Here is a 24938-nt window from a genome sequence, read left to right as displayed (position 1 = left end):
GGGGGGGGGACGGGGCGCATCGAGATTAACCGCCGTAACGGACGGAAGGGGGAAAACTGCTGTCCCGGGGCCCTGGGCGGGGGAGGGTTACCGGCGCTGCCGGGGGGGCGGGGCAAGGCGCGCGGCCGGATCTGTCAGCTGTTCGACTCCGTGCGTCCCCACAGTCGTAGCCGCCCCCGTTACGATCCCGTCCTCTCAGCTACAGCCGTCACGGTTCGGGGGGCGCTCGCTTATCACGCGCCGGAGCCGGGGGGAGGGGGACGGGCGGTGAAAATGGGGGGAGGGGTAACGGGAAGTCTAGGGGTTCGGCGCGAGGAGGCCCGGCGTTGAGGTCACGTGCAGCGAAGTTACCCAATGCCTTTCGAGGGCGCGGTGGCGTCACGGAACAGCGTGGGAATGACAGCCGGCCCCTGTCACGTGGAAAGAGCCACGCCAATGGGCGGCACCGAGGTAGCCTGAAGTCCCGGCAGCCCGTGCGCTGTGGGTGGTTAAGTCGGTAAGATGGCGACTGTGAGTCTGCGGCTCGGAGACTTGGTATGGTGAGTAGCAGCGGGGCCCCTTCGGGAAGATGGGGTGACCAAGGAGCGTTGGGGCCCCGCCCTAAGCTACAGTTTCCGAGCCCTGCCCCAGAGGTTCTGTGCCTTCCAGCACGTCTCTAGGTGCTGGCAGCGAGGAAAAGGGACTGACGGACGGAGGAGGCACCAAGGGAGGGGGCGCTGGGGTGGGGAGAGGCGCCGGACGGAAGGGGCAGCCCGGCCCTTGGGGGGAAGGAGGCTGGCCGAAGGCGGGAGGGGGGACTTCAATGGGCAGCCTCTCCGTTCCGGAGCCTCACTGCCAGATCTCTCCCTGGGGTGTCTCCAGGCGCCCGGGTTTGGTAGGGGGAGAGTACGGCCGGCGGGGCGCTGTCGGCGCCAGCTGGTGCCATGGGGTGAGCTCAGATCGTACGCTGTTTGGGTCACCGTGTCCCAGGGGTCGAGTCGGGACTCTCTGGCAGGAAGATCCAGGTGACCAATCCCTGAGGCTCGTTTGGTAGGACAGGTCTCTATCTAGCTGCGCAACGAAGTAACCGGACCGAACCGCAGAGGCATCGAGTCCGCGGGGACCAACTGTGGTGTTGAAACCGGACCGTTGGCTCAGTTCTATGAAGAAATAGTGGGGGGAGGGACTTCTCTTGTGCGCTCTAAGCCTGGCTGGGATCGCAGTATGTTCTTATCCTCCCCTCGTGGCCCCTGGACTGCTAGAGAAAGAAAGATTTACTGTTACTGCTGCTGGCCTTTATAATTCATTTCTTGATACTAAGAAGGCTTCGTTTGAAACAGTAAGACTACACTTTGAAAGAGAAGAGAGAAGAATCATATAAGAAAGATTTAGAGCTTTGTTCTTGGAGTTAGAAGGTGTGAGCACAGATTTGGGAGCTAAAATTATAGGCAAGATGGGTCGAAGAAGTGGATGGGCAGGCTTTTCGAGTATAAGGAGCTGACTCTCTGCTTTTTTTTTTTTTTTTTTTTAGGGGAAAGCTGGGCAGGTATCCTCCTTGGCCAGGAAAGGTAAGTGCCTTTAAGCTAGAGGAGATACATTTCAGAAACTTTGTTATAGGAAAAAATAAGATTCATTACTGAAAGTCCAAATAATTAAAATATCTTTTGATTTTGGTATGGATGAACTGTGCCTATCAGAATCTTCTCTTGATTCAGAAAGTGGGAGAATCTCTGTTTTCTCTTGAAGTAATTTGTGGGAAGAGGTAAAATTATCCAGCAAACAAATTCTGTCTTTTAGATCATAAATACTTGAAAATACTTAAATGAGGGGCAAACCAAGATTTGCTAAGTCAAAATCTTTTCCATTTAAAAAAAGCGACACTGATGCAGTGATTTGTAGTAGAGCAAGTGTTGGATATGGAGTCAAGAGGATCCATATTGAATGTTGACTCTACTGCTTATTCCTTTGATGAATGGAATAGATCATGAACAAAATCACTTCTCTCTGGGCCTCAGTTTCCTTATCTGAGGAAATTTAATACTATAATCTGGGTCCCTTCCAGCTCTAAATTTATGATTCTAGTAACAATTAACTTGTCAAGATTTGACATCTTAGATATAATACAAAAGAGTCCATCAAAGCTCTCCAAATATTGCTTGGTCCTATTTTTTTCCTTTGACACAGGTTAATGAAATATTTTTATCAATTTTTTTTTTCAAATCTAGAGTCCCTTAAGAATCCACAACTCTAGTCATTTATTTGTCATTTGTTTCTCCTTCTGTACTTTGATTATCTTTTGGAAGATTTCCATGTTTTTCCAGTAGCATGTACATGCTTCTTATTAAAATGCCAAACTGTCAGATATTACTGGCATTATTCTGTTGCAAGTCAAGAATCTTAAAAATTAGTTCACATCTCTTTTGAAATACTGGAACATCTCTATTATGTCATAGGTACCTATCAATAAGATCTTGGATATTGGGAGATTTTCAGTTATCACAATAGAAAAATAACATTGTGGAAGGGCATTTCTTGAGCAAAGGATGTTTTAGTAAAAATTCTCATTGTGTTTTTTCATGTTTTTCTCTGGAAAGCTAAAGATATAGGAAAGATTTCTATTTGTAAGCTTCTCCGGGGCAGATACTGCTTTATTTTTTCTTTTTATCTCTAATTTTTAGCATAGTGCCTCACATTATATGCTTAATAAATATGAATTTGATTATCATAACTGATCTTTTCTTTCCCTTTTATCCTCTAGATTGTAAATCCACCCAAAGACTTGAAGAAACCTCGTGGAAAGAAGTGCTTCTTTGTGAAGTTTTTTGGAACAGAAGATCAGTGAGTAAATCTCATTTCATTTAATTAACACTTGCTTCATTATAAGGTAAAGGTAAAGAATAGCACAGTCCTTGACCTTGAGAAATTAAAACCTAATATGAGAGATTGTGTCAGATTCATAATTAGGCATTTACTAAGGTACAGTACGATAAGGGCAAGGGAAAGATCACTTGATCCTAAGGAGTGAGAGTAGCTTAATAGAAGAGGGGTACTTAAGTAGAGCCTTCCTTGAAAGAAGAGATGGATTTTATCTTATAGGCAAATATGGATCTACAACTTTTTGAGCAGGCAGTTAGATGGTCATATCTTTGCATTTGGAAAATTTATTTGGCAGCTATAGGAAGGATTAATTTGAGGGGGAAGAGAATTGAGAAGATTCTCAAGAGAAAATTACAGTAGTTGAAAGATGATTGTGATCTGAAGAAGGATGGTGACAGTTTGAGAGGAGAGATTAAAATAACTATGAGAGATAGCATGATACTGAATTAAGAGGTCTTGGAAACTCCTGAATCATGAGGTACAAGAGGGAAGAAATCAAAGATTGCTCTGAGATTTCAAAACAGAATCACTAGGAGGAAGATATAATAAATAATATAATAAAAATAGGGAAGTTGGAAGGAGGAACAGATTTGGGGGAGGAAGGTTTGGTTCCACTTTGGACATAATGATTTTAATTTTTAGTACAAAACTGGACCTGGAAGGAAAGTTAGGACTAGATATATAAAATTGAGAATTACTTAAATAGACATAATTGTAGCTGTGTAAGTGGGTGGTATCACCAAGGCTTCCTCTTTGAAGATTTTGAAAAGTTATTCTTCATTATAGCATTTGACCCACAACCAAGCAGGCATGCTCTGAAGAAAAGAGCTTTGGATTCAGTCTATCAAACAAGAATTGATTTGGCTTTTATAAAAGTCCAAAATATTGTAAATAGACAAAAGTACCAATTATCATGGAACTTAATTATCTATTAATTAGTTAATAACATCAGCCAGTTTGTAACCCATTAAAATGATACGACTTTATTCTTCAAAAAAAAAAACTTTTTTCTTGATGCTGGTCTGGTAGAAATCATAAACTGAGGCAATTCATGGCTGTAGATATTGATAACAGAGGTTGAATATATTTGAGAAGTTGATGTTGTGAGATATTAAACCCTGAAGGTATTTTATTTCTGTACAAATGGTTACTATCCTTTCCTTTTAGTGACTTCTGATATATTGTTGCTTATACCCTAGAGCAGTGATGGGCAAACCGTGGCCTGCAGGCCAGATGCAGCCCCCTGAAATGTTCTATCTGGCTGTGCGACATTATTCCTAATCTGACAAATACAATGAGTAGAATACTATACAATGAAACTTTGAAAGAGTTGCCTTAGAAACAGAGTGACTGATGAGCATTTCCTTTCCTTTGGCCCCCTCTTTAAAAAGTTTGCCCATCACTGCCCTAGAGTATATATTGAAGGTATGACTTTTCTGTAAAATAGTTTGTAGGAAAATGTAGACTTGGATTTGAAAGAGTTCTTTGAGGCTATCTAGACCAATTCTCTCATTTTCCAAATGAGAGACTAAAGTCTATAAGTGACTTGTCCAAGGTCAGAACTATGAGTCCAGGTCCTTTGAATACCAATCCAAAACTCTTTTCACTCTACTAGTTGCCTATTCCTGCTCTTTGTTTTCTGAAAATAGGTGACTAATCTTAAATTCTAATCATTGCCAAATATTTGATTAACCTTGTTTTAGAAATCAGGAAATCAAAGCCATTAATTTGAAATTCATTGCCCTGTCCAAGGTCCTACAACAAACCAGATAAAACTATTTTATAAAAGAACAAGCCCTGGATACATAAATTCCTAGAAAACCGTATGTATTGTTAAAACCAAGTTGTTTTAATGATACTCAGTGAACACTTTGAGATACCAGAGACTTACCATAAAAGTATATGTATGTACACATACACGTGGGCACAGTGGGCACACTGTCCTCCAAAAGTTAGGGATGGTTTGTTTATTATCTTACAAAGTGACTTAAAAAACAGGCCTGCAGTGATACTGTAAAAGATTAGCAAGATTTTTTTTTTCAGTTTCAAATTTCTCTTCCAACCCTTCCCCCACCCATTGACAAGACTAAAAATAATGATATGTTATATATACATGAAACCAAAGCATAATTTCTTAATCTTATAAGAAAAAACCATTCCACTGCTTTAAAGAGAGATTTCATTCAATAGCTATTAAATACCTGCTAAAGTACAACTAAAGCAAGAATGCATAGTAGAAAGGGCACATTTAATTCAGTGTCAGGAGATAAGGCTTCAAATCCCAGCTCAAAAACTTTATAGCTGTGTGATTAATCTGAACCTTTTTATTCATCTGTAAAGTGGGAATAATACTTAGCATTACTGATCTTATAGGATTTTTATGGTCAAAACTTAAGGCCTAAAGAGGCAGCTAATTGGCTCAGTGGATTGAAAGAAGGCCTAGAGATAGGAGGTCCTGGATTCAAATTTGGCCCATGACACTCCCTACTGTGTAACCCTGGGTAAGTCAACTGGCCCCAGTTGCCTAGCCCTTGCAGTTCTTTAGCCTTAGAACCAGTATTTAGTATCAATTCTAGGACAGAAGTTTTTAAGTTCTATATTAGCTTAAATAATTGTTCAAAAATACTTTAATACTTTGATGTATCTATTTGATAATTTCATCAACATAGATATTCTTCTCTAGGAATAGAAACCATAGTTCATTAAGATTTAAGATAACTATTAAAAAGAGGAGAGCTTAAATCCACATTTTGTTCTATTAAATGTCTTTATATAGTCAAAAAACAGTACTAAGACTTATTCACTACTCAGTTATATGACTGAAAAAGTAAACTATTATAAACTCTCATATTTTTATCAAGGATATCCAGTGTTATAGGCCTAACTCAGACCTATCTAGGAATTGAGGTCAGGATTAGAACCAAATAAGACATTGATCAAACATCTGGCAGATTAACAAAGTAAATGTATAACTCTAGAATTGAAAAGCCATTCAGCAAGAATGCAGCATTAATTTATTTGAGCAGTTTTCTTGCCTCTATATTGGCCATGCTAGTCAGATGATCAGAAACCTCAAAGAAGAGATCCTGACTCTTCCTATATTGGCTTTTGTACTAGGGCCACCTAAGAAGCTAGGTGAATGGTTTGAACCTTAGCTTCCGAGACTAATTGCGTCTCAAATACTATTTCAGGACCTTTTAAAGAAAAACTATCCCAGCCTGCACAGTAGGATCCTATGAAATAATGCTTTTTATCATATCTTCAATACATAATTCTAATAATCATAGCTCATATTTAAATTGCATTTTAATAAGGAATTTAATTAGGAAACCACTTTTTTTTTTTTTTAGCAAAACGCATGTTACCTTAATTGATTATAAGACCTTTGTTTTGATCATATGATTAAGACAACAGATTTGATGCTAGAAGGAACCATAGAGTCAGTCAAAGCTAGCATTTATTATGTACTTAACTATGTACCAGGCACTAGATGTGCAAAGGAAAAGCTCCAAATCACTATAATAAGAAAAATGCAAATCAAGATAACCCCGATGTTTCACCTGCAAATTGGCAAAAATGACAAAAAGTGGCGCTACCTAGAGGGGTTGTGGAATGAGAGACACTGATACATTGTTGGTGGAGCTGTGAAATGGTACAACCATTTTAGAAAGCAGTTTGGAATTATGCAAATAAAATGACTAAAATTTCTGTGCTCTTTGAACCAAAGATTCCATTATTGGGTTTATACCCCTAAGGAAGTTCATCAATGAGAAGAAAGTCCCCATATACTCCGAAATATTTATAGCAGCACTTTTGTGATAGCTAAAAATTCGAAACAAAGTATTTGTCCATCAGTTAGGGAATAGTGAAACAATTTGTGGTATATGAATGTAATGGAATTTTACTGTGTTATAAGAAATGATTCATGTGATGAATACAGAGAAGTATGGAACAAACTGTATGAACTGATCCAGCATGAAGTAAGCAGAATTGAGAAAACAATATACACATTAACTACAACAATGTAAATGGGGGGAAAACTACATACTCAAAAGTAAATATAACAATTATAAAGGTCAAACAGGACTCAAATGAAAAAATATTAGAGGATACCCTGCACAATCTTTTTTCTTTAACCCTTCTTTCTGCCTTATAATCAATACTAAGAATAAGGGCTAGGCAATGGGAATTAAGTGACTTGCCCAGAGTCACAAAGCTTGGAAGTGTCTTAGGCCAGATTTGAACCCAGAAACACCCATCTCTGGGTCTGGCTCTGTCCACTGAGCCACTTAGCTACACCCCCTACCCATTCCTTTGTCAAGGTGAGGGGTCCACAGATGTTAGTAATTACACATTTTGATCTTTTTCATTATATTGATCAGTGGTGCTCAAGTTTTATTCCTCTAAAACTACTCTTTGTTAAATGAGATGGCTCTCTGGGAATAGGTATACTTCAGAATAACTAAGATGATGTGAATATTATAGTAGTTGAAAGGAGAAAATAAGGAGTCAGAAAAGAGCTTTTAGAGAAAGTAGGATTTCATTTGGACCCTGAAAGGTGGTTATACTATGTATACACAGAGAAGCAAGGATCTTCTAGTCAGGATGGAATAATGTGACTGACAGCTGAGTTTAGGGAAATTGCCAGTTTGTAAAGAGAAGCACTATAACCTGAGGAAAAGCATCTTGGATTTTGCATGCCTTACAAATTTACTAGAATTATTTGAGAGATGAATAGATATGTGGATTAGAGAGGATCTCTAAATCTGGAAGATACTTCTATTTTTAAAAGCTGTTGATAAGGTTCTCTACCAAAAGCTGTATTAAAACTCAAGTTAACTGAGACTTGCAAGGAGGAAGAATTGTTCCATTATGACTAAGAAGTTGTTTTAGTCTGAAAACTTAAGAGTAAGGGTGAACAAGTACTCCTGACTACATTATATAGAGAAGGTTCTTCATGATTAGGATTAGTCTTCTTTAACACCCTTTTTCTGGAGGAAGAAATAAATAGTTTTTTGTGATAGTAAATTCTTCTGAAGAATGAAGAGTCATGCTAATGGAGAAAATCTAAGGGAAGATCTTAGATGTCTTTGTGAATGATCAAAAAAAAGTTACAGATGAATTTTAATATGGGTAACTACAAGGTAATGCACTACTTGTAGAGCCATGTTTCCATGAATAGACCCTGCCTTTGAATGTAGACCACTTTTCCATGCTTTCTGATTCTGCAGTTTTTGTCCATGTCATATTCTATAAATCCTCTGATAGAGGATTCACATCTTATTTTCTGGTCCTTGATATGATCCTTTACTATTTCTCATACACAAGTTATTACTAGCATGACTTCTCATCCTACTTCCTCATTTTCCAACTTTCTCTTGTCCTTTAGGTTGTCATTTTGATTCCTATTACATGTATATAATGAAAGAAATTATTGATCATAACTCATGAAATCCAGTCATTATAAGGAGTTCCCTCCAGATCAATAGTAGATTATTCCAGCCAAAAAAAGGCAAGAAGAGGTTGAATATCTTCAAGAAAAGTACTGACAATGAACTCTCCACTCTTATATAAAATCATAGTGTCATCGCACCTGAAATATTTTGTATAGTTCTAGACGTCATATTGTTATAATAGTACTAGAAAAGATTCAGGGGAAAAACCTGTAAAGATTTATTGTATGTCATTGTTCATTTGTTTCAGTTATACTCAATTCTTTATAATCCCATTTGGGGTTTTCTTGGCAAAAGATACTGGAGTGGTTTGCTATTTCCTTCCCCAGCTCATTTTACAGATGAGGAAACTGAAGCAAACAAGGTTGAGTGGCCCAGGGTCACAAAACTAGCAAAGTGTCTAAAGCCAAATTTGAACTCAGATCTTCCTGACTCCAGGCCTGACATTCTTTCTATTACACCACCTACACTATTCTTTAGTTACAAAAATTGAGGGAATCTATTTGTCCTTTCCCTCTGGGTTCATTTCCAGTTTATCCTGTATATATTTTGTTAATATATAATTGTTTGCATGCTATGTGTCTCCCCATTAAATTGTGAACTATTTGAGGGTAGAGGCTGTCTTTTGCCTTTCTTTGTCTACACCAATTCTCTTAGCACAGTATTTTGACAAATAGTAGGCCTTTAATAAATGTTCGATGTTGATCTCATTTTTTAAAACCCTGGCTCTCTTTATCCCAGAACCCAAGGAATAAATTTCCCCAAACCATTTCATACTTTTGTATGTCTTAGAACTCAGGAATGATACCTGAGGATATTTTTAAAAAAGTAGTTGTACTTGTCTTTTTTTTTTTTTTTTTTTTTTTTTTTTTTAAAGAAGAAAAAAGTACTCATAAAGATTACAGACCTTCTGTCTTTGACAGAGTTCTAGATCTGGCTTGATAAAACTCTTGACTTTTAATAAGATTTTAGATAATAAAGGTATGATCTGATCATTAAACTAGGAAACTACAAGTGAGAATGCCTTTGACTATAGGAATGTTCTCAAGTTAATCAAGATGAGGGTGGGAGATGTCACAAGAGGCAGAGTTTCACCCAGACCAGTCTTAGGCTTAGAGCTTTAAGTTTTATACTGAAATTGGATGAAAGAGGTGGAATGTGGTATGTGTTCATTAAGTTTGTAGGTATCATTTAGCTTAAACATTGGGAGAAATTGTGATCAGCACTATCAGATATAAGAATGAAATTCAGAGCTATTTTAGTAAATTGGGGAAGTAGCTTTGAATACAAGCCAAATCACATTAAATTCAAATCCCCTCAAAAGCACCTACCCCATTTCCCATTCTTTTCTAAGTTAACCCTCTATACTTTTGATTCCATCTTCCCCTGGAGGTTGCCCCTTCAGTTATCCCTTCTCTCAATTTTCAATTTCTTCTGTACCACAACTCATACTCCAACAAAGAAATCCTCCTATCCTTCAGAATTGATTGTTGAGCCATGATCTACAATCTTCAATTATGAGGAACCCACTAACTCCCAAGGTATCCCATTTCTCTTATAGAGAGCTCTAAATATTAAGATTTTTTTTAACATCAGATTTAAATCTAATTTACTTACTGCCCCTGCTCCTGTTCTAACCTATGACAAAAGAGAAATAAGTCTAATCTCTCTTCCTTGTGACTTCTCTTCAGATATTTGAGGGTAGAGATTATATTCCTCAGTGTACCTCATTTTTTCTTCAAACTAAAATATCCTCAGTGTGTGCTTTGGTGTACATTAGAAAAAATTCTCAATGAAATGAAATAAGAACTATAGCATGGACAGAAATACATCTTGGTTTAAGGGTCACTTCTTTAGCAGGACTATTACACTAGCTCTACACCCTATCACTTTCTGGTTATCTTTCATCAGTAAAGGAATTACCACAACCTCATTGGTAATAAAATTTAAAAACTAAGAAATCTCTTGATTTTTTTCAATTTGATGGCCTTTTTGTAAAAGTTATTCTCCAAAAACTGGTTTTGAGAAATAAATGGACCAATTTCTCTTTTTTTTAAGTTCAGATCATCTGAAGCCTCACTATCTTTCTCTAAACAGAGCTGACCCTAGAGTAGGAAAAATTTAAGTGGCCTAGTGCCTTAGGGAACTCTATGAAACCAAATGACAGCAGATAATACATTCAGCAAATACCTAGATTTAAAAAACAACAACACAAAGAGTAATCTTAATGTAGAGTCAGCACCAAGAAGTGGAAATAATGCTATACTTTGGTTGCCTGATCATATTATCCCCCACTCCAACAAGTAGACTACTCATTTAAGAGAGATTATTCCATTTTCCCCCCATTCTGACCTGGATATTCATTTTAACCAGATTTCAACTTTTATCAAAATATTTTGGGGTTTTGTAGGACTGTGAGGTGGGGTCAGGTTGAAGAAAATTGTATGATTTCTCCCAAGTCACAGTAACTAGGGACTAGCCTTACCTCTGATATATTCAGCTTTCATAAACTGACTCTTCTCAAGGGACAGTTTTATTTTTTCTATAGTATCCATTATTTTTTCATTTGTCCTTTTTGCTTCTTAGAATGATTGAACTATAGTCCTCAACATTAGTCATGGTAAAAGAAACTTGAAAACTGTAGAGTTAAATGATTGGAGCCATTTTCCTATGGCTTTTGGTAGCAGGAGGCATCAAGTTTTGATACTAATGGCCCCATAGAATCTGACAAAAGCTTCCCTAGAAAATCTTAATAATTCTCTATCTTAACCAACTCTATTAATACTTTAGTGCAATGGGAAATAATTCCCCTAATGGATGAGTTAGGCCCAATAGCAAGTGTTGTATAGTGTGTTCGAAACTGATAGAGGGAGGAAAAAAATCTCTTAAGTTGGTTTAGTCTAGGCAACACAGCTTGAAATTTTGCTCAAGCATTTGGTAAGTTGTAGCCTTGAAAAATATTTTAAAGTAAAATCTGCCAAACCTGACCTTCTGCAAGATTTTTTTTCGCCATGTGTATATTCTTGCTTTAAATGGGCCAAAAAAATCCTTCAGTATTTTTGATGCTTTTATTTCAGTATCACCCAGTCTTACAGGTCTTAACACTTCAAAAATCTGTGATTTCATTGTTGTCCAAACCAAAATAGATCCCACCCAACCACTAAAAGTAATAGTCTTCAAGTTGCCAAGAAATGTGTTTCCTTGTTTCCAAGCTAGTGATAAACCTCTACAAGGTAGTTAGGGTTTTTTTCTCAGACAGTGCTCATGCAAGTCTTGCATGGAACTATATTTAGCATTTTCAACCTATTAGGACATTTCAGAGCTTGTGCTCATCCAGCATAATCTTTAGAAACTCAGGGTTACTTCCATAGTACAAATTAGAAATAATAAAGTTTTTATCATAAGTATATTTCTGACAAACTTGTTATTCACTTGTTTCACTGGTGTCCTTTCAGTTGTGTCACCAGTCTTCCTAGCAATCCTCATGAGAAGAATTTTTGTTTTTATTCTCGCTCCTCTCCACTGACAAGGAAGAACAAGAGAAGGGGAAGGTTTTTACAGCCTTTTTAATGAAGAAATGAAAAAAATATATGTTTTTTTTTTCTAAAACCCAACTTTCTATCTTAGTAACAAACTAAAAGAGAAAGGGCAAGGAAGCAGGATTAAGTAACTTGACTACAGTCACTACATAGCCAGGAAGTGTCTTGAGTCCAAATTTGAACCCAGCTCTTCATGACTCTGGACCTGGCACTCTATCTACTGAGTCATGTAGCTAGCTGCCCTTTGAAATTCTTAATGTAATCATGTTCTGGATTTGGCATAAAAAGATCCAAGCTAAATATTGGGGGGGGAGATTTTTTAAATTAGGGTGGGAAATTCTGCTAGACTTTGAAATCGAATTTATTCATTTTCTAACCACTGAGGGGAAAGACCCATGACCCTACAACTTGGGGGATTGTATAATCTTTAACGTAGACACAATTCAGACCCAACCATTCTGGATGGCAATTTGAAACTATGTCCGAAGAGTGCTAAAAGACTGCCCGCCCTTTGATCCATCCATACCACTGCTGGGTTTATACCCCCAAAGAGATCATAAGGAAAAAGACATGTAGAAAAATATTTATAGCTGCGCTCTTTGTAGTGGCAAAAAACTGGAAAACAAGGGAATGCCCTTCAATTGGGGAATGGCTGAACAAATTGTGGTATCTGTTGGTGATGGAATACTATTGTGCTCAAAGGAATAATGAACTGGAAGAATTCCATTTGAACTGGAATGACCTCCAGGAATTGATGCAGAGTGAAAGGAGCAGAACCAGGAAAACATTATACACAGAGACTGATACACTGTGGTAAAATAAAATATAATGGACTTCTCTACTAGCAACAATGCAATGATCCAGGACAACTCTGAGTGATTTACGAGAAAAGAACACTATTCACATTCAGAGGAAGAACTGTGGGAGTAGAAACACAGAAGAAAAACAGCTGCCTGATCACATGGATTGGTGGGGATATTGACTCTAAACAAGCGCTCTAGTACAAATATCAATAATATGGAAATAGGTCTTGATCAGTGACACATGTAAAATCCAGTGGAATTGTGTGTCAGCTATGGGAAGCGGTGGGAGGAGGGAAGGGATAGAATATGAATCTTACAACCATGGAAAAATGTTCCAAATTAATAAAATAAAGATTTAAAAAAACAAAACATAGACACAATTCATTTTCCCATCTTAATTTACTTTTGGAGACACATTTGTTTTCTGTGTTTAATTAGCAATGATCTTGCCCTCAAAACCCAAGTTATACATATAGAGAAAGGCCAAATATCTGTATAAGTGTTATGCTTGCCAGAAAATGTAGATCAAAGGTTCATTTCCTTTTTTCCTGGGTAGTGACATATTTTATTCTTTTGTCCTACCAAATAGAGAAACTTAATTTTTTTTTCACTTAATTAAAATGCCTAAGGTGAGTATTTCCACATACAGAACAGAAAAGAGGATTGTATATGCAGTTGCAAATCTTCACCATACACTCCTGCTTCCCTTCTACCTTCAAATATATAGCAGATTCAGCATGTTCTTTTCAAAGCTGTCTTGCTTTGTGTTTCCTACTGACCTTTCTTTTGTTCTTTTCCATGCATTTTTTAAGTGCTTCAGTGGTTCTCTTTTAAAAAATATTTTGGCAACTGTTACTATTACCTTTCTCACGTCCATCAATTGAATGATTTTTTTTTAAACCTTTTTTTGTATCATATGCAGAGTAAAGTAAAACAAAACCCGACATTGTCTGTGTGTGAAAATATACCATGTCTTCTTCATGACCTATCAGGGAATGAGTCTAGCAATTCATCCCACTGGTTTTTGCATTAATTAGTATTCTTAAGCCATATATGTGTGTGTTCAGTACTGTTTATAATGAATAAATTGTTTTGTACCATTTCATAAGTCACAACAGGTTTGGCAGGAACCATCCCTTTTGTCCTTTCTTATGAAATATATTGCATTATAATCATATGCCATAATTTGTTCAACCATTCCCCAGGAATTTACAAACTGCTAGGTATTATGATTTACCATAGGTGGCATCTGTTAATGGCTGTTAATTTCATTTGACCCCTTTAATATTTATTATACAGTTGTTAAGCATCTACTCTATGATAGGCATGGAGAAGACACAGATATGAAAGAAGACACCATCCCTGCTCTCAAGGAGTTTGCAGTCTAGTAAAGAATTATTAGATTCCTCCAATGATACCTCCTGTTGCCAATTTCCCCATTTCTTCCTTCCAGTCACTCTGCCTCACAACCTCAGAGTAATTCTAGAATAATTTTTCACTCTCACCCTCCATGTTCAATCACTTGTCAAATCATCTCTAAAATTTCTCCCACACTCAATCCTTTCTCTTTACTCAACCACTACTTTAGTTTAAGCCTTCACTTCTCACCTAAACCATCACAGTAGGCTCCCAGTTGATATTCTTGCCTCCAAGACTCTTCCCTCTCCAAACCATTCTACATAGCAACGAAAGCTATATTACAAAAGCATACTCCTGCTGGAGAAGCTTCAGTGGCTCCCTGTTACCTATAGGAAAAATACAATCTGGCTGCACCTGCCTTTCCAAACTCTTTTAAAATCACTCCCCTTTGCACACTCTGCCTCCTAACTTAAAGTCTTGCTGCTCCATGAAACATCATATTATTCCTTATTCTACAAGCTTAGCATACCTCCCTTACAATTCTTAGCATCCTTAGCTCCTTTCAAGTCTCTGCTTAGATGCCATGGCCTTCAAGAGGCTTTTCCTGATCCCCTGAGTGATTAGTGTTCCCCTCCCCAAATTACTTTGTATTTACCTGGTTTATATTTTATATTTACTTTGTTCTATCCATATCTGACACCCACAAGAATGTAAGCTCCTCAAGAGCACAGACCATTTTAATCTTATTTTAATATATTCCCAGTGCCTTCCATTGTGCAAGACACAGAATAGATGCTTAATAAATGCTTAGGAATTGAATTAAGACAATATGACATGTGCTTGATAGTTGATTAGCACACTGATCTATTGAGATAGTTTTATGGGTTCATTCCCCATTTGTATCATTTAGATTTTCTGTTTTCCTTTCCACAGATTATCCTACTACAGTCAGCTTTTAGTCCTAAAAAAGAATCAGGTCACGGTTATATGAATAGATTGGTGAAAACATATCAGCATTCCTGGGAAAATAGCTCAAAAGTCTTAAATCATCATTAGTAAAGCATTGTTATTTTTTATGTAAATGGCCATCGTTTATGCTACTACTGTTTGTTGGCAACCAGCAGTTATGTAAAGAGAAAACTTTAAAGTGATCTGGTAACCCAATTTCTATGTCCTTAAACCATTGTAGTTACTTTGAAGTCTATAGTATGAAACTTTTAAGTATTTACAATGAAATTTATATTGGTTGAGATCTGCTTTATGAAGTCCCCAAGGTGGGATGGATAGCATGGCACAGTGGTGAGACTAATATTAAATACCTTTGTAGTCAGGAGACCTGAGTTTAAATCCTGATTCTGAACTATATGGTCTTGGACAAGTCATCTAATCTCCCTGGAACTCATTTTTTCTTCATCTGTAAAATGAAAATATTGATCTAGAATGAATTTAGATACATTTTCCTCAAAAAGCAAGATGGTCTATTGGAAAAAGAGTATAGAATCTAGAATTTTAAAAAAGAAGAAAAAGTACAGGTGGCCTTATTTTGTTAATGTCACATCATTACAAGTTCCAAACTTTATATCAAATGTTTAGAATGCCTTAGATACAGTCTCTTAAAACAGAATCCGTGGTTTATGTATATGTGTATAATTATAGTGTTGCTTTTCTTTAGCTTTATTTTCCTGAATCCAAATCAGTGCTGAGTTCTTAAATGATACCCCTTATCAAAAGACACCAGGCCTAAAGAGTAAGAAATATGTTAAATGTTATAATATTCTCAATATTATTATATTCCTAAACTTCAGAACATCGTGTGGCTATGTTCCATGGGTAATATTGGTACTTAAAAGTCAGAATGTAAAAGCATCTCTGATTTATGCATTGGTGTATAACAGGATGGGCTTGGATAAACATGAAGAATAAGCCTTATTTTTCCCTTATGAGTTTTTGAAAAATATCATTTCCCAGTTTTATTTCGCCCCCCTTTCTCTGCATTGAACCTTTCCTGTAAAACAGCAAAACTGACAAAATGTCTGCTTCTGATGGCGTATTGCAATATTCTGTTTGTTATATGTTTTATCATCTCTTTTCTCAAAGCAGGATTGTCATCAGTTAATCTGAATTAATCTCCCTTTTAGTGCTATTTTCATTTACATTATTGTGGCACTATATATTTTTTTATCTGGTCCTATTTACTTCCCTCTGCATCAGTTCATGTATATCTTCCCATTTTTTTCCTAAGTTCCTCGTTGATAATTTCATAAAATGTAGACTTCCATTAAATTGCAATAATTTGTTCAGTCACTAGATCAGTTGGGACCCTCTTATTTCACTTTTTTATAACTAACCCAAAAAATGCAACAAATATTTTTGTATATATGGGATCTTCCTTGCTGTCCGCTTTCCTTGAGGTATGTACATACTTATGAATGGAGTAGCTGAAAAAAATTTTTCTCACATAATTCCAAATTGGTTTCCAAATTAATTGGATCCTTACTACTAGTAGGTCCATATCCCAAAAATATCAAAAAAAAAGGAGAAAGGCCCTATTTGTACAAAAGTATTTATAGCATATCTTTTTATGGTGGCAAAAAACTGGAAATTGAGGTGATGCTCTTCATTTGAGGAATATCTGAATAAGTTGTAGTGTGTGATTGTTGTGGTATTTTTTGTGCTATAAGAACTGATGAGCAGGATAGTTTCAGAAAAACCTGGGAAGACTTATATGAAATGATGCAATGATCATCTGTGAATGACTTAGCTATTCAGGGCAATACAGTGATCCTTGATAATTCTGAAGGACTTAAGATGAAACATGCTATCCACTTCCAGAGAAAGAATTAAGTCCAACTTCAGATGGAAGGTTACTTTTTTTTTCCTTTATTTTTCTTGGGTTTTGGGTTGGAGTTTTTTATGGTCTGTTTTCTTTTGTAACATGGCCAATATAGAAATGTTTTATATGACTTCATATGTACCATATATATATATATATATATATATGGAGAGGGGGTGGGGAGAGAGAGAGAGAGAGAATGAATTTGGAACTCAAAATTTTCTAAAACAAATGGTTAAAAATTTTTTGCATGTAATTGAGAAAAAAATTTAAGCACTAATTACCTTCCATGTTTCTGAATTGATTCATTAGATAATAACTTTGTTCAGAGTTCAGCATAACATGATTGATATTTAGGTTCAGTTCAGGGTTTAAAAAATTAATATAATTTGTTAAGCTGTTCAAGTCTCATTTTCATGCAAGTACCTGCTTTATATATGTTATAGATAACAATTTTTCGATGTTTTTTTTTATTAGTGCTTGGATCAAAGTTGAACAGTTAAAGCCATACCACCCCCATAAAGAGGAAATGATCAAGATTAACAAGGGTAAAAGATTTCAGCAGGCTGTAGATGCTGTGGAGGAGTTTCTCAAAAAAGCTAAAAGCAAAGACCAGGTAAGATGCTTCTTGATTTACTCTCAGTGCAGAATCAACTATTAAATATGTAAAAATGTTATTGAATCTTAAATCTGGTTATCAGCTTTACAGACTGCTAATCTAAACCTCTCCCTTCTGGGCTATCATCCTGTATCAAAATCCATTTTGCCCAGCAGTTCAAAAATTCTGTAGCTTTTCTTAAATATGTTGTGGCTCCCTTGCACAGCAACTTCAGTGATTCAGTAGGTTCTCAGAATCTGAAAATAATATAAGAAGAGAAAAAGAAATTGAACACGCCATCAATGAACTCCCTTAGGAAAAAATCCCTAGGGCCAGATGGATTCACAAGTGAATTGTAGCAAACACTTAAAAAACAATTAATTCCAATACTATATAAACTATTTCAGAAAATTGGCAAAATCCTACCAAATTCTTTTCATGACACAAATAAGATGCTGATACCTAAGCCAGGAAAAGCAAAAACAACAAAAGAAAATTGTAGAACTATTTCCTTAATGAACTTAGATGTAAAAATTTTAAATAAAATACACTAGGAAGAAACTATAGCCAAATGTCACAAGGATCATTCACTATGACCAATTGGGATTTATATGAGGAATGCAGAGCTGGCTTAATATTATGAAAACTATCAGCATAATTGACCATATCAGTATCAAAACAACATCACATGATTAACTCAACAGTTGCAGCAAAAGCCTTCAACAAAATGCAACACCCATTCCTCTTAAAAACATTGGAAGCACAGACATAAATGAGCCTTTCTTTTAAAAAAGTAATAACTATCTAAAACTGTCAACAAGTATCATCTGCAATGGGGATAAGCTAGATGACTTCCCAGTAAGATCAGGGTGTAAAGCAAGGATGCCCATTATCACCACTATTATTTTAGTATTGTCTAGAAATGCTAGCTTTAGCAGTAAGAGAAGAAAAGGAAATCGAAGGCATTAAAGTAGGCAAAAAAACTAAAACTATCATTCTTTTTTTTTTCCTATTTCATTGTAAAGTATTAATAGCTTGGTGCTATCATTTATCAACAAATACTGTATGAAACCATCAGTTAAATTTTGAAACTAAATATTCATACAAAATATTAAAAAACATCAATAGAGAATTGAGAAAAGGGGAGAGACTATCATTCTTTACAGATGATATGATGGTATACTTAGAGAATCCACTAAGAAACTAGTTGAAATAACTAGTTAGCAAAGATTCAGGATACAAAATAAAAAGTTCTGTATATTACCAATGAAGTCCAGCAGCAAGAGATAGAAAGAGAAATTCCATTTAAAATAACTAGACAGTATAAAATACATAGGAATCTATTTGTCAAGACAAACCCAGGAATTATATCAACACAGTTACAAAAAGTTTTCACCCAAATAAAGTCAGGTTTAAACAATTGGAAAAATATTAATTGCTCATGGACAGACCAAACTAATATAATAAAAATGACAATTCTACCTAAGTTGATTTACTTATTCAGTGCCATACCATTCAAACTACCAAAAAAAACTATTTTATCTGGTAAAATAAAAGGTCAAGAATGTCAAGGGAATTAATGGGGGAGAGGGGAATGTGAAGGAAAGTAGCTTAACAATACCAGATCTCAAACTGTGCTATAAAGCAATAATCATCAAGACAGTCTGATACTGACCAAAAAATAGAATGGTGAAGTCCAGCCTCAGATACTTCTTAGCTTTGTGACCCTGGGCAAGTCACCTAACCCAAGTTGCCTAGCCCTGTGTTGGCAAACCTTTGGCATACGTGGCAGAGTGGGGCTGTTCTCTTCTCCCTCTCCACCTCACCTGAGGACATTTTTAATATCATCCACTCCTCTCCCAGCAGCCCAGTGGGAGTGCTTCTTCCTGTCTGGGGTAAGACTGGGTGGGGGGGGGAGGGTTACATGTAGCATGAGAGTTGCAGTTTGGGTACTCATTCTCTAAGGCCTCTAAAAGTTTCACTATCACTGGCCTAGCCCTTACTGCTCTTAGAACCAATTCTAAGACAAAAGGTAAGAGTTTTGAAAAAGAAATAGATTAATCAATCAGTAGAATAAATAAGATGCAAAATATACAGGGGGGGTGACCATAGCAAAAACCCAAAGATCCCAGCTTTGGGGATTAAAACTCACTATTTGACAAAAACTGCTGGGAAAATTGGAAAACAGTATAGCAGAAACTGGATATAGGCCAATGTCTCATACTCTATACTAAGATATGGTCAAAATGAGTATGTGATGTAGACATAAAGGGTAATACCACAAGCAAATTAGGGGTGCATAAAAAAAGTTTACCTGGCAGTTCTAGGGAGAAGGGAAGAATTTGTGACCAAACAAGATATATAGAATATTATGGATGTAAAAGCAAATTATTTTGATTATATTAAACTTGTAAGAAGTTTTTGCACAAACAAAATCGATGTAACCAAAATTAGAAGGAAAACAACGAACTGGGGGAAAGTTTTTACAGCAGATTTCTCTCATAAAAGCCTCGTTTCTCAAAAATGTAGAGAACTGATTCAAATTTATAAGAACAGCAGTCATTCTCCAGTTGACAAATGATCAAAAGATATGAACAAGCAGTTTTCAGATGAAGAAATCAGAGCTACCCATAATCACATGAAAAAATATTGAAAGTCACTTTCAATTAGAGAAATGCAAATTAAAACAAGATACTACCCCACATCTATCAGATTGGCCAATATGGCAATAAAGAAAAATGATAAATGTTTCAATGTATAGTGCATGTGGCATAATTGGGATACAAATGCATTATTGGTAGAGTTATGAACTGATCCAACCATTCTGGTAAGCAATTTAGAACTATGCCCAAAGGGCCATAAAATTGAGCATCCACTTTAACCCTATAATACCACTACTAAGTCTATACCCAAAGAGATCTTTTTTTTTTTTTTAATGGTGTTTAAAAGGTAATGGATAAACACTGAGATTTATAGTATGAAGGGCCTATGCCTCTCTCAGCCTGACAGACTCTTCTGGACTGAGTCTGCCTAGCTGTCTCCTTTTAATAATTGCCCAGGCAAGTAACCAATGAGAAGTTGTGTGTGTATTGCCAGCTTCTTTAGCTCTTGACCTCCTTTGTACAAAAATATTTAAAGCAGCTCTTTTTGTGGTGGCAAAGAATTGGAAATTGAGGGGATGTCCATCAGTTTGGGGAAATGGCTGAACAAATTGTGGTATATGATGGTGATAGAATACTATTGTGCTCTAAGAAATAATTAGCAGAATGATTTTCAGGAAAAGTTGGAAAGACCTACATGAACTAATGCAGAGTGAAAAATTCAAGGCCAGGAGAACATTGTACACAGTAACAGGAATATTATACAATGATCGTCTGTGAAACAGTCAGCTACTCTCAGCAATTCAATGATCCAGGACAATTCTGAGGGACTTCTGACAAAAAATGCTATCCACCTCCAAAGAAAGAACTGTTGCAGTGATAGTGAAAGCATATGATTTTTCACTTTAGTTTATTTATTTTTAATTTGGGATTTGGGTTTTATGTGAGTATTCCCTTACAGCATTGTTCAATATGGAAATATGTTTCACATGATAATATGAGTATAAGGTCTTATTGCTTACCATTCCAGGATAGGGGCGGGAAGGTAAGGAGTTAACATTTTGAAACTTAAGATTTCAGAAAACATGTGTAGAAAGTTGTTATTACATGTAATTGAGAAAATAATTTTTTTTAAATTTAAAGACAAATAAAAAAGAAATAATATAGGAGCTACATGGTTCAGTAGAGCCAGACCTAGAGACAGGATGGATCCCAGTTTCAAATATAACCTCGGGCATTTCCTAACTGAGGCCTTGGACAAGTCCCTTAACCCAAGTTGCCTAGTCCTTACCTCTTCTGTATTAGAACCAATACTTAATATCAATTCTAAGACAGTATGTATGTATGGGTTGATAGAAAGAAAGAAAGAAAATAATATAAGTCTATCCTCTATTTTTACTCTATAATCCTTCAGTCATCCCACAGTGAAGAGAAGAATCGGCGTAATTCTAGTGAAGAGAGAAGTAAGCAGAATTCAGGAGATGAGAAACGCAAAGCTGGCCTATCTGAAGGGAAGGTGAGAAAGAATATGGGAGAAGGAAAAAAGAGAGTGTCTTCAGCTTCTGCAGAAAGAGGCTCCAAATCACCTTTAAAAAGGGCCCAGGAACAGAGTCCCAGAAAGCGGGGTCGCCCCCCAAAGGATGAGAAGGTTTGTATGTGTCTGAAGTCTGAAACCAGTCCTCTTCCCCCTCCCCCCCCAAAAAAAGTAGAGTTGAGAGGGGTAATGATTTACTGGAAGATTAACAAATTAGAATGTCTATGTGAAATAGACAGTTTAACTGAGTTTTGACAAAGTGTTTTCTATCTCTAGGACATTATACTGGATGTTGTAAAAATATGCAAAAGAAATATATAAGATATAGTTCCTTCCCTCAAGTAGCTTACAGTGTAGTCAGGAAGGTAAGACCTAAACACATGCAATATTTTAACTATCCTAAGTGAATTTTATAAATACCTTAGTGTAGAACTTTAGTTGAGAGAGACTTCAATAAGAGACTATAGAGCAGGGGTCGGCAACCTTTTTGGCCATGAGAGCCATAAACACCACATTTTTAAAAATGTAATTTCGTGAGAGCCATACAGTGCTCACAGTGCGCACTCCTGTAACTGCCCCTGAAAAAAAATTGACTTTATGGCTCCTGCAGAAAGAGCCATACATTGCCGACCCCTGCTATAGAGTATTGACTGTTCACATTCTTAAATTGTCTAACTTCTACTAAGTGAGCAGTCTCCTTCCCCATACTTCCTGTGCCACTCCAATCAGTATTCCAGTGTCCTGATTCCCCCCCCCCCCATCATAGCTACCCACATTAGTTGAATGCTGTACATCACATATTCACTTATTAAGCACCCACATTGTGCTACACTCTGGAGATTAACAATAAAAATCAAGCAATCCCTGTCCTTGAGGAGTTTGACTTCAATTGTTATGAAACAACATGTAAACAGATAAGTAAATACATTGTTATTTTTAGGTAAGATGGCCAGAACTGGCACTGAATCTTGAAAGAAGTTAGGAATTCTAAGAGGCAGAAATGAAAAGGGAATGTTTGAGGCATGGGAACAAATTTATTCAAAGTCAAGGAGGTAGGAGAATGGAATGTTTTGTACAGAGAAAAGTAAATAAGACAGTTTATCTAGAACAGAGTTCATGAAGGAAAGAAATGTTCACTACACTCAGAAGTGTAGACTGGCACCAAATTGTAAAGGGCTTTAAATGGCAAATAGTGAAGTTTATGTTTTGTCCTAGAAACAACTGGGAACTACTAGAGTTTCTTGAGCAGAGAAATAACATGGTCATTATGTAATTAGAAATCTTGAAACCTTGGACTTCATCTTCCAGAATCCTTTTCCGTTCATCCACGTTGTGTCCTCACATTGGGTAAATAAGTTGTGTGTAACTCTGCCCTCTTGCTCTTTTCGCTTGTGACCACGGCTGGGTTTAGCTCCCTCTTTACTCTAGCTTTTTATTTTCCTTTTATTTCAACTGATTATTAATAAATCTTATAAAATGTGATACTTGGAGTTATTGTATAAATTTTTAAGCTTACATCATCATGCTTTAGGAATATCAATTAGAGCAGAAAAGAAACTACAGAACAAGAAAACCAGTCAGGAGGCTATTGTATTCCAAGTGAGAAGTGAGAAGAGTGAACGGGCATTTATGGTTATGAATGAAAGGAGCAGAACAGATGGAAGAGATGTTGTAGAGGTAGAATCAACAAGGCTTGGCATTGATTGGCTGTGAAGGGTGAGGAAGAGTGAAGAGTTAAAGATAATGCTGATACTTCAAACCTAGATAGTTAGTCTAATTCTTTCCTGCACCTACTTTAACCTGGTGCTCATTACACTAGCCCTTTACAATTTTCTCTCATGGACCCCAGTTTTGAGTTTCACAAACCTTCCTACATTCTTAAACTTTTCATCTAGCCCTCTTTCTAATTCCTTATGTTAACAGAAACTGGGCTTTTCCTCCCTAAAAATGCAAATATCCCTTCCACATTGCAGGAGCTAGGACCTGGTTGCCCCTGTGATCTGGAAAATCTGCATAAGAAGTCTGAATTTTTTTCTTTTTCCTTTATGGGGTGTTTACAGTACCCTTATTGTAAAACTTGGGTTAAGTATTTGGTCATAGGCTGCATGTAAGTCAATGTTAAGATATCTACATTTCTAGCCTTTGCGGATTATATGCTAGCTTTCACATTCTTTTTACAAACTTTTCACTTTTTACTTATTTAACTTTAAAAAAAGAAATTGTGTATATTTATGGTATTAAAAGGTAAAATATATTGATATTATACAATATATACAGTACATATATTTTATGCAATTCTGAGTTTTTTAACTTTTTCTGTGTCATTTGCTAGCCTTTGCATATCATTTGCAGCTTCTGCAAAACGCCACAAAAATTCTCATTTAATTTCCTGTGCTGATGTATGATATATTGAAACTACAGTGGGGAAAGTGATAGTGCAGAGGAGATGCCTGTAATATAGCCTTTGCAACTCACTATTGGAGGCTTCTACAAATCCTGTTGCCTTTGACATCAGGGCCAGGAGGAATCTTTGCCACATAACTCCTCAATTCTAGTGGTCTCTCTCTTATTTAAGCCATGTATGTATTCCCATTATTTCCATCTTATCCCTTACTCCCTTGTGGAATCACAGAACTTCTCAGGATCTTATATTATTCCGACCAAAACCTCCTATCCTTTCTCAGATATGCAGAACACAGCTTCCACTGTATATAATCCCTTAACTCCTCCTGATTCGTTTAGTCAGGACCCAGCTTTAACCAGATGGTTTACTATCTTAATGTTTGAATAACTATGAACCTGGAATGTTTTCTCTCATACACACACCCTCAGCCTTCCAACATTTCTAAGCCTGTTAATTAACTTCCAGTTTGTGGAAGGCCCTGTGGAGCAATTCTGAATTTTATTTGGGTAGGCAGTGATAATAATCAGATTTAAGACAGATATCACTGGTAAGTGAAACTCAACATAGCCAAAATTAAGCTTAGTTATTTTTTTCCTCTTAAAGGTATACTAAAAAGGTTGAGTCCATCTGGAAGGAAGCCCAACAAAAATCCTTTTAGTTCTCAGAATCTCTTGACATCACTAATTCTTCCATCTGTCCACTCACAAAGTTAATCCCACTGGCTGCCTGTGACCTTGATCATATACCTGTCCAGACCTTCAGGACTTTGTTTGAATAATGATCCTCACTCTCGTGTATCTTCCCCTTTCTCCCTCTCTATTGGTTTCTTTCCATCTGCCTACAATTATGCTTTTAACTCCCCTGCAAACTCAAAAAAAATTTTTTTATCCTTTTATCCAGCTGTGAATCCCCTCTTTCCTTCTTTTCCTTGCCAAAATTTGAAAAGTCACCATATCTAG

At 36.5% G+C, this 24938-nt stretch overlaps 2 protein-coding genes across 8 annotated transcripts in view; one reads left to right on the top strand and one right to left on the bottom strand.

The window, feature by feature from the left end:
- The window catches only part of UBN1 (ubinuclein 1), a 45411-nt gene extending 45188 nt beyond the window's left edge, over positions 1-223 (bottom strand). Inside the window, exon 1 of the mRNA XM_044659023.1 lies at positions 92-223. The gene's annotated coding sequence lies outside the window, so the exon portion shown is untranslated. The remainder of the gene's footprint in view (positions 1-91) is intronic.
- A 244-nt stretch (positions 224-467) lies between these two features.
- GLYR1 (glyoxylate reductase 1 homolog) overlaps positions 468-24938 on the top strand; it is a 43554-nt gene continuing 19083 nt past the window's right edge. For 2 of the 7 annotated variants that reach the window (XM_044659017.1, XM_044659016.1), the window contains exons 1-6: positions 494-539; positions 1511-1547; positions 2738-2817; positions 17321-17459; positions 18760-18762; positions 21456-21689. In XM_044659017.1, the coding sequence (XP_044514952.1) occupies positions 502-539; positions 1511-1547; positions 2738-2817; positions 17321-17459; positions 18760-18762; positions 21456-21689 (531 nt within the window). In that variant the 5' untranslated portion in view covers positions 494-501. Of the gene's footprint in view, positions 540-1322; positions 1395-1510; positions 1548-2737; positions 2818-17320; positions 17460-18759; positions 18763-21455; positions 21690-24938 lie in introns of those variants that run through there. The other 5 variants (XM_044659021.1, XM_044659020.1, XM_044659022.1 and 2 more) reach the window with 4 other exon arrangements.

The sequence above is a fragment of the Gracilinanus agilis genome, chromosome 1, assembly GCF_016433145.1.
Source record: "Gracilinanus agilis isolate LMUSP501 chromosome 1, AgileGrace, whole genome shotgun sequence".
NCBI lineage: Eukaryota > Metazoa > Chordata > Mammalia > Didelphimorphia > Didelphidae > Gracilinanus > Gracilinanus agilis.
The sequence above is the reverse complement of the archived record's forward strand: the minus strand, read 5'-3'. Positions and strand labels throughout refer to the sequence as shown.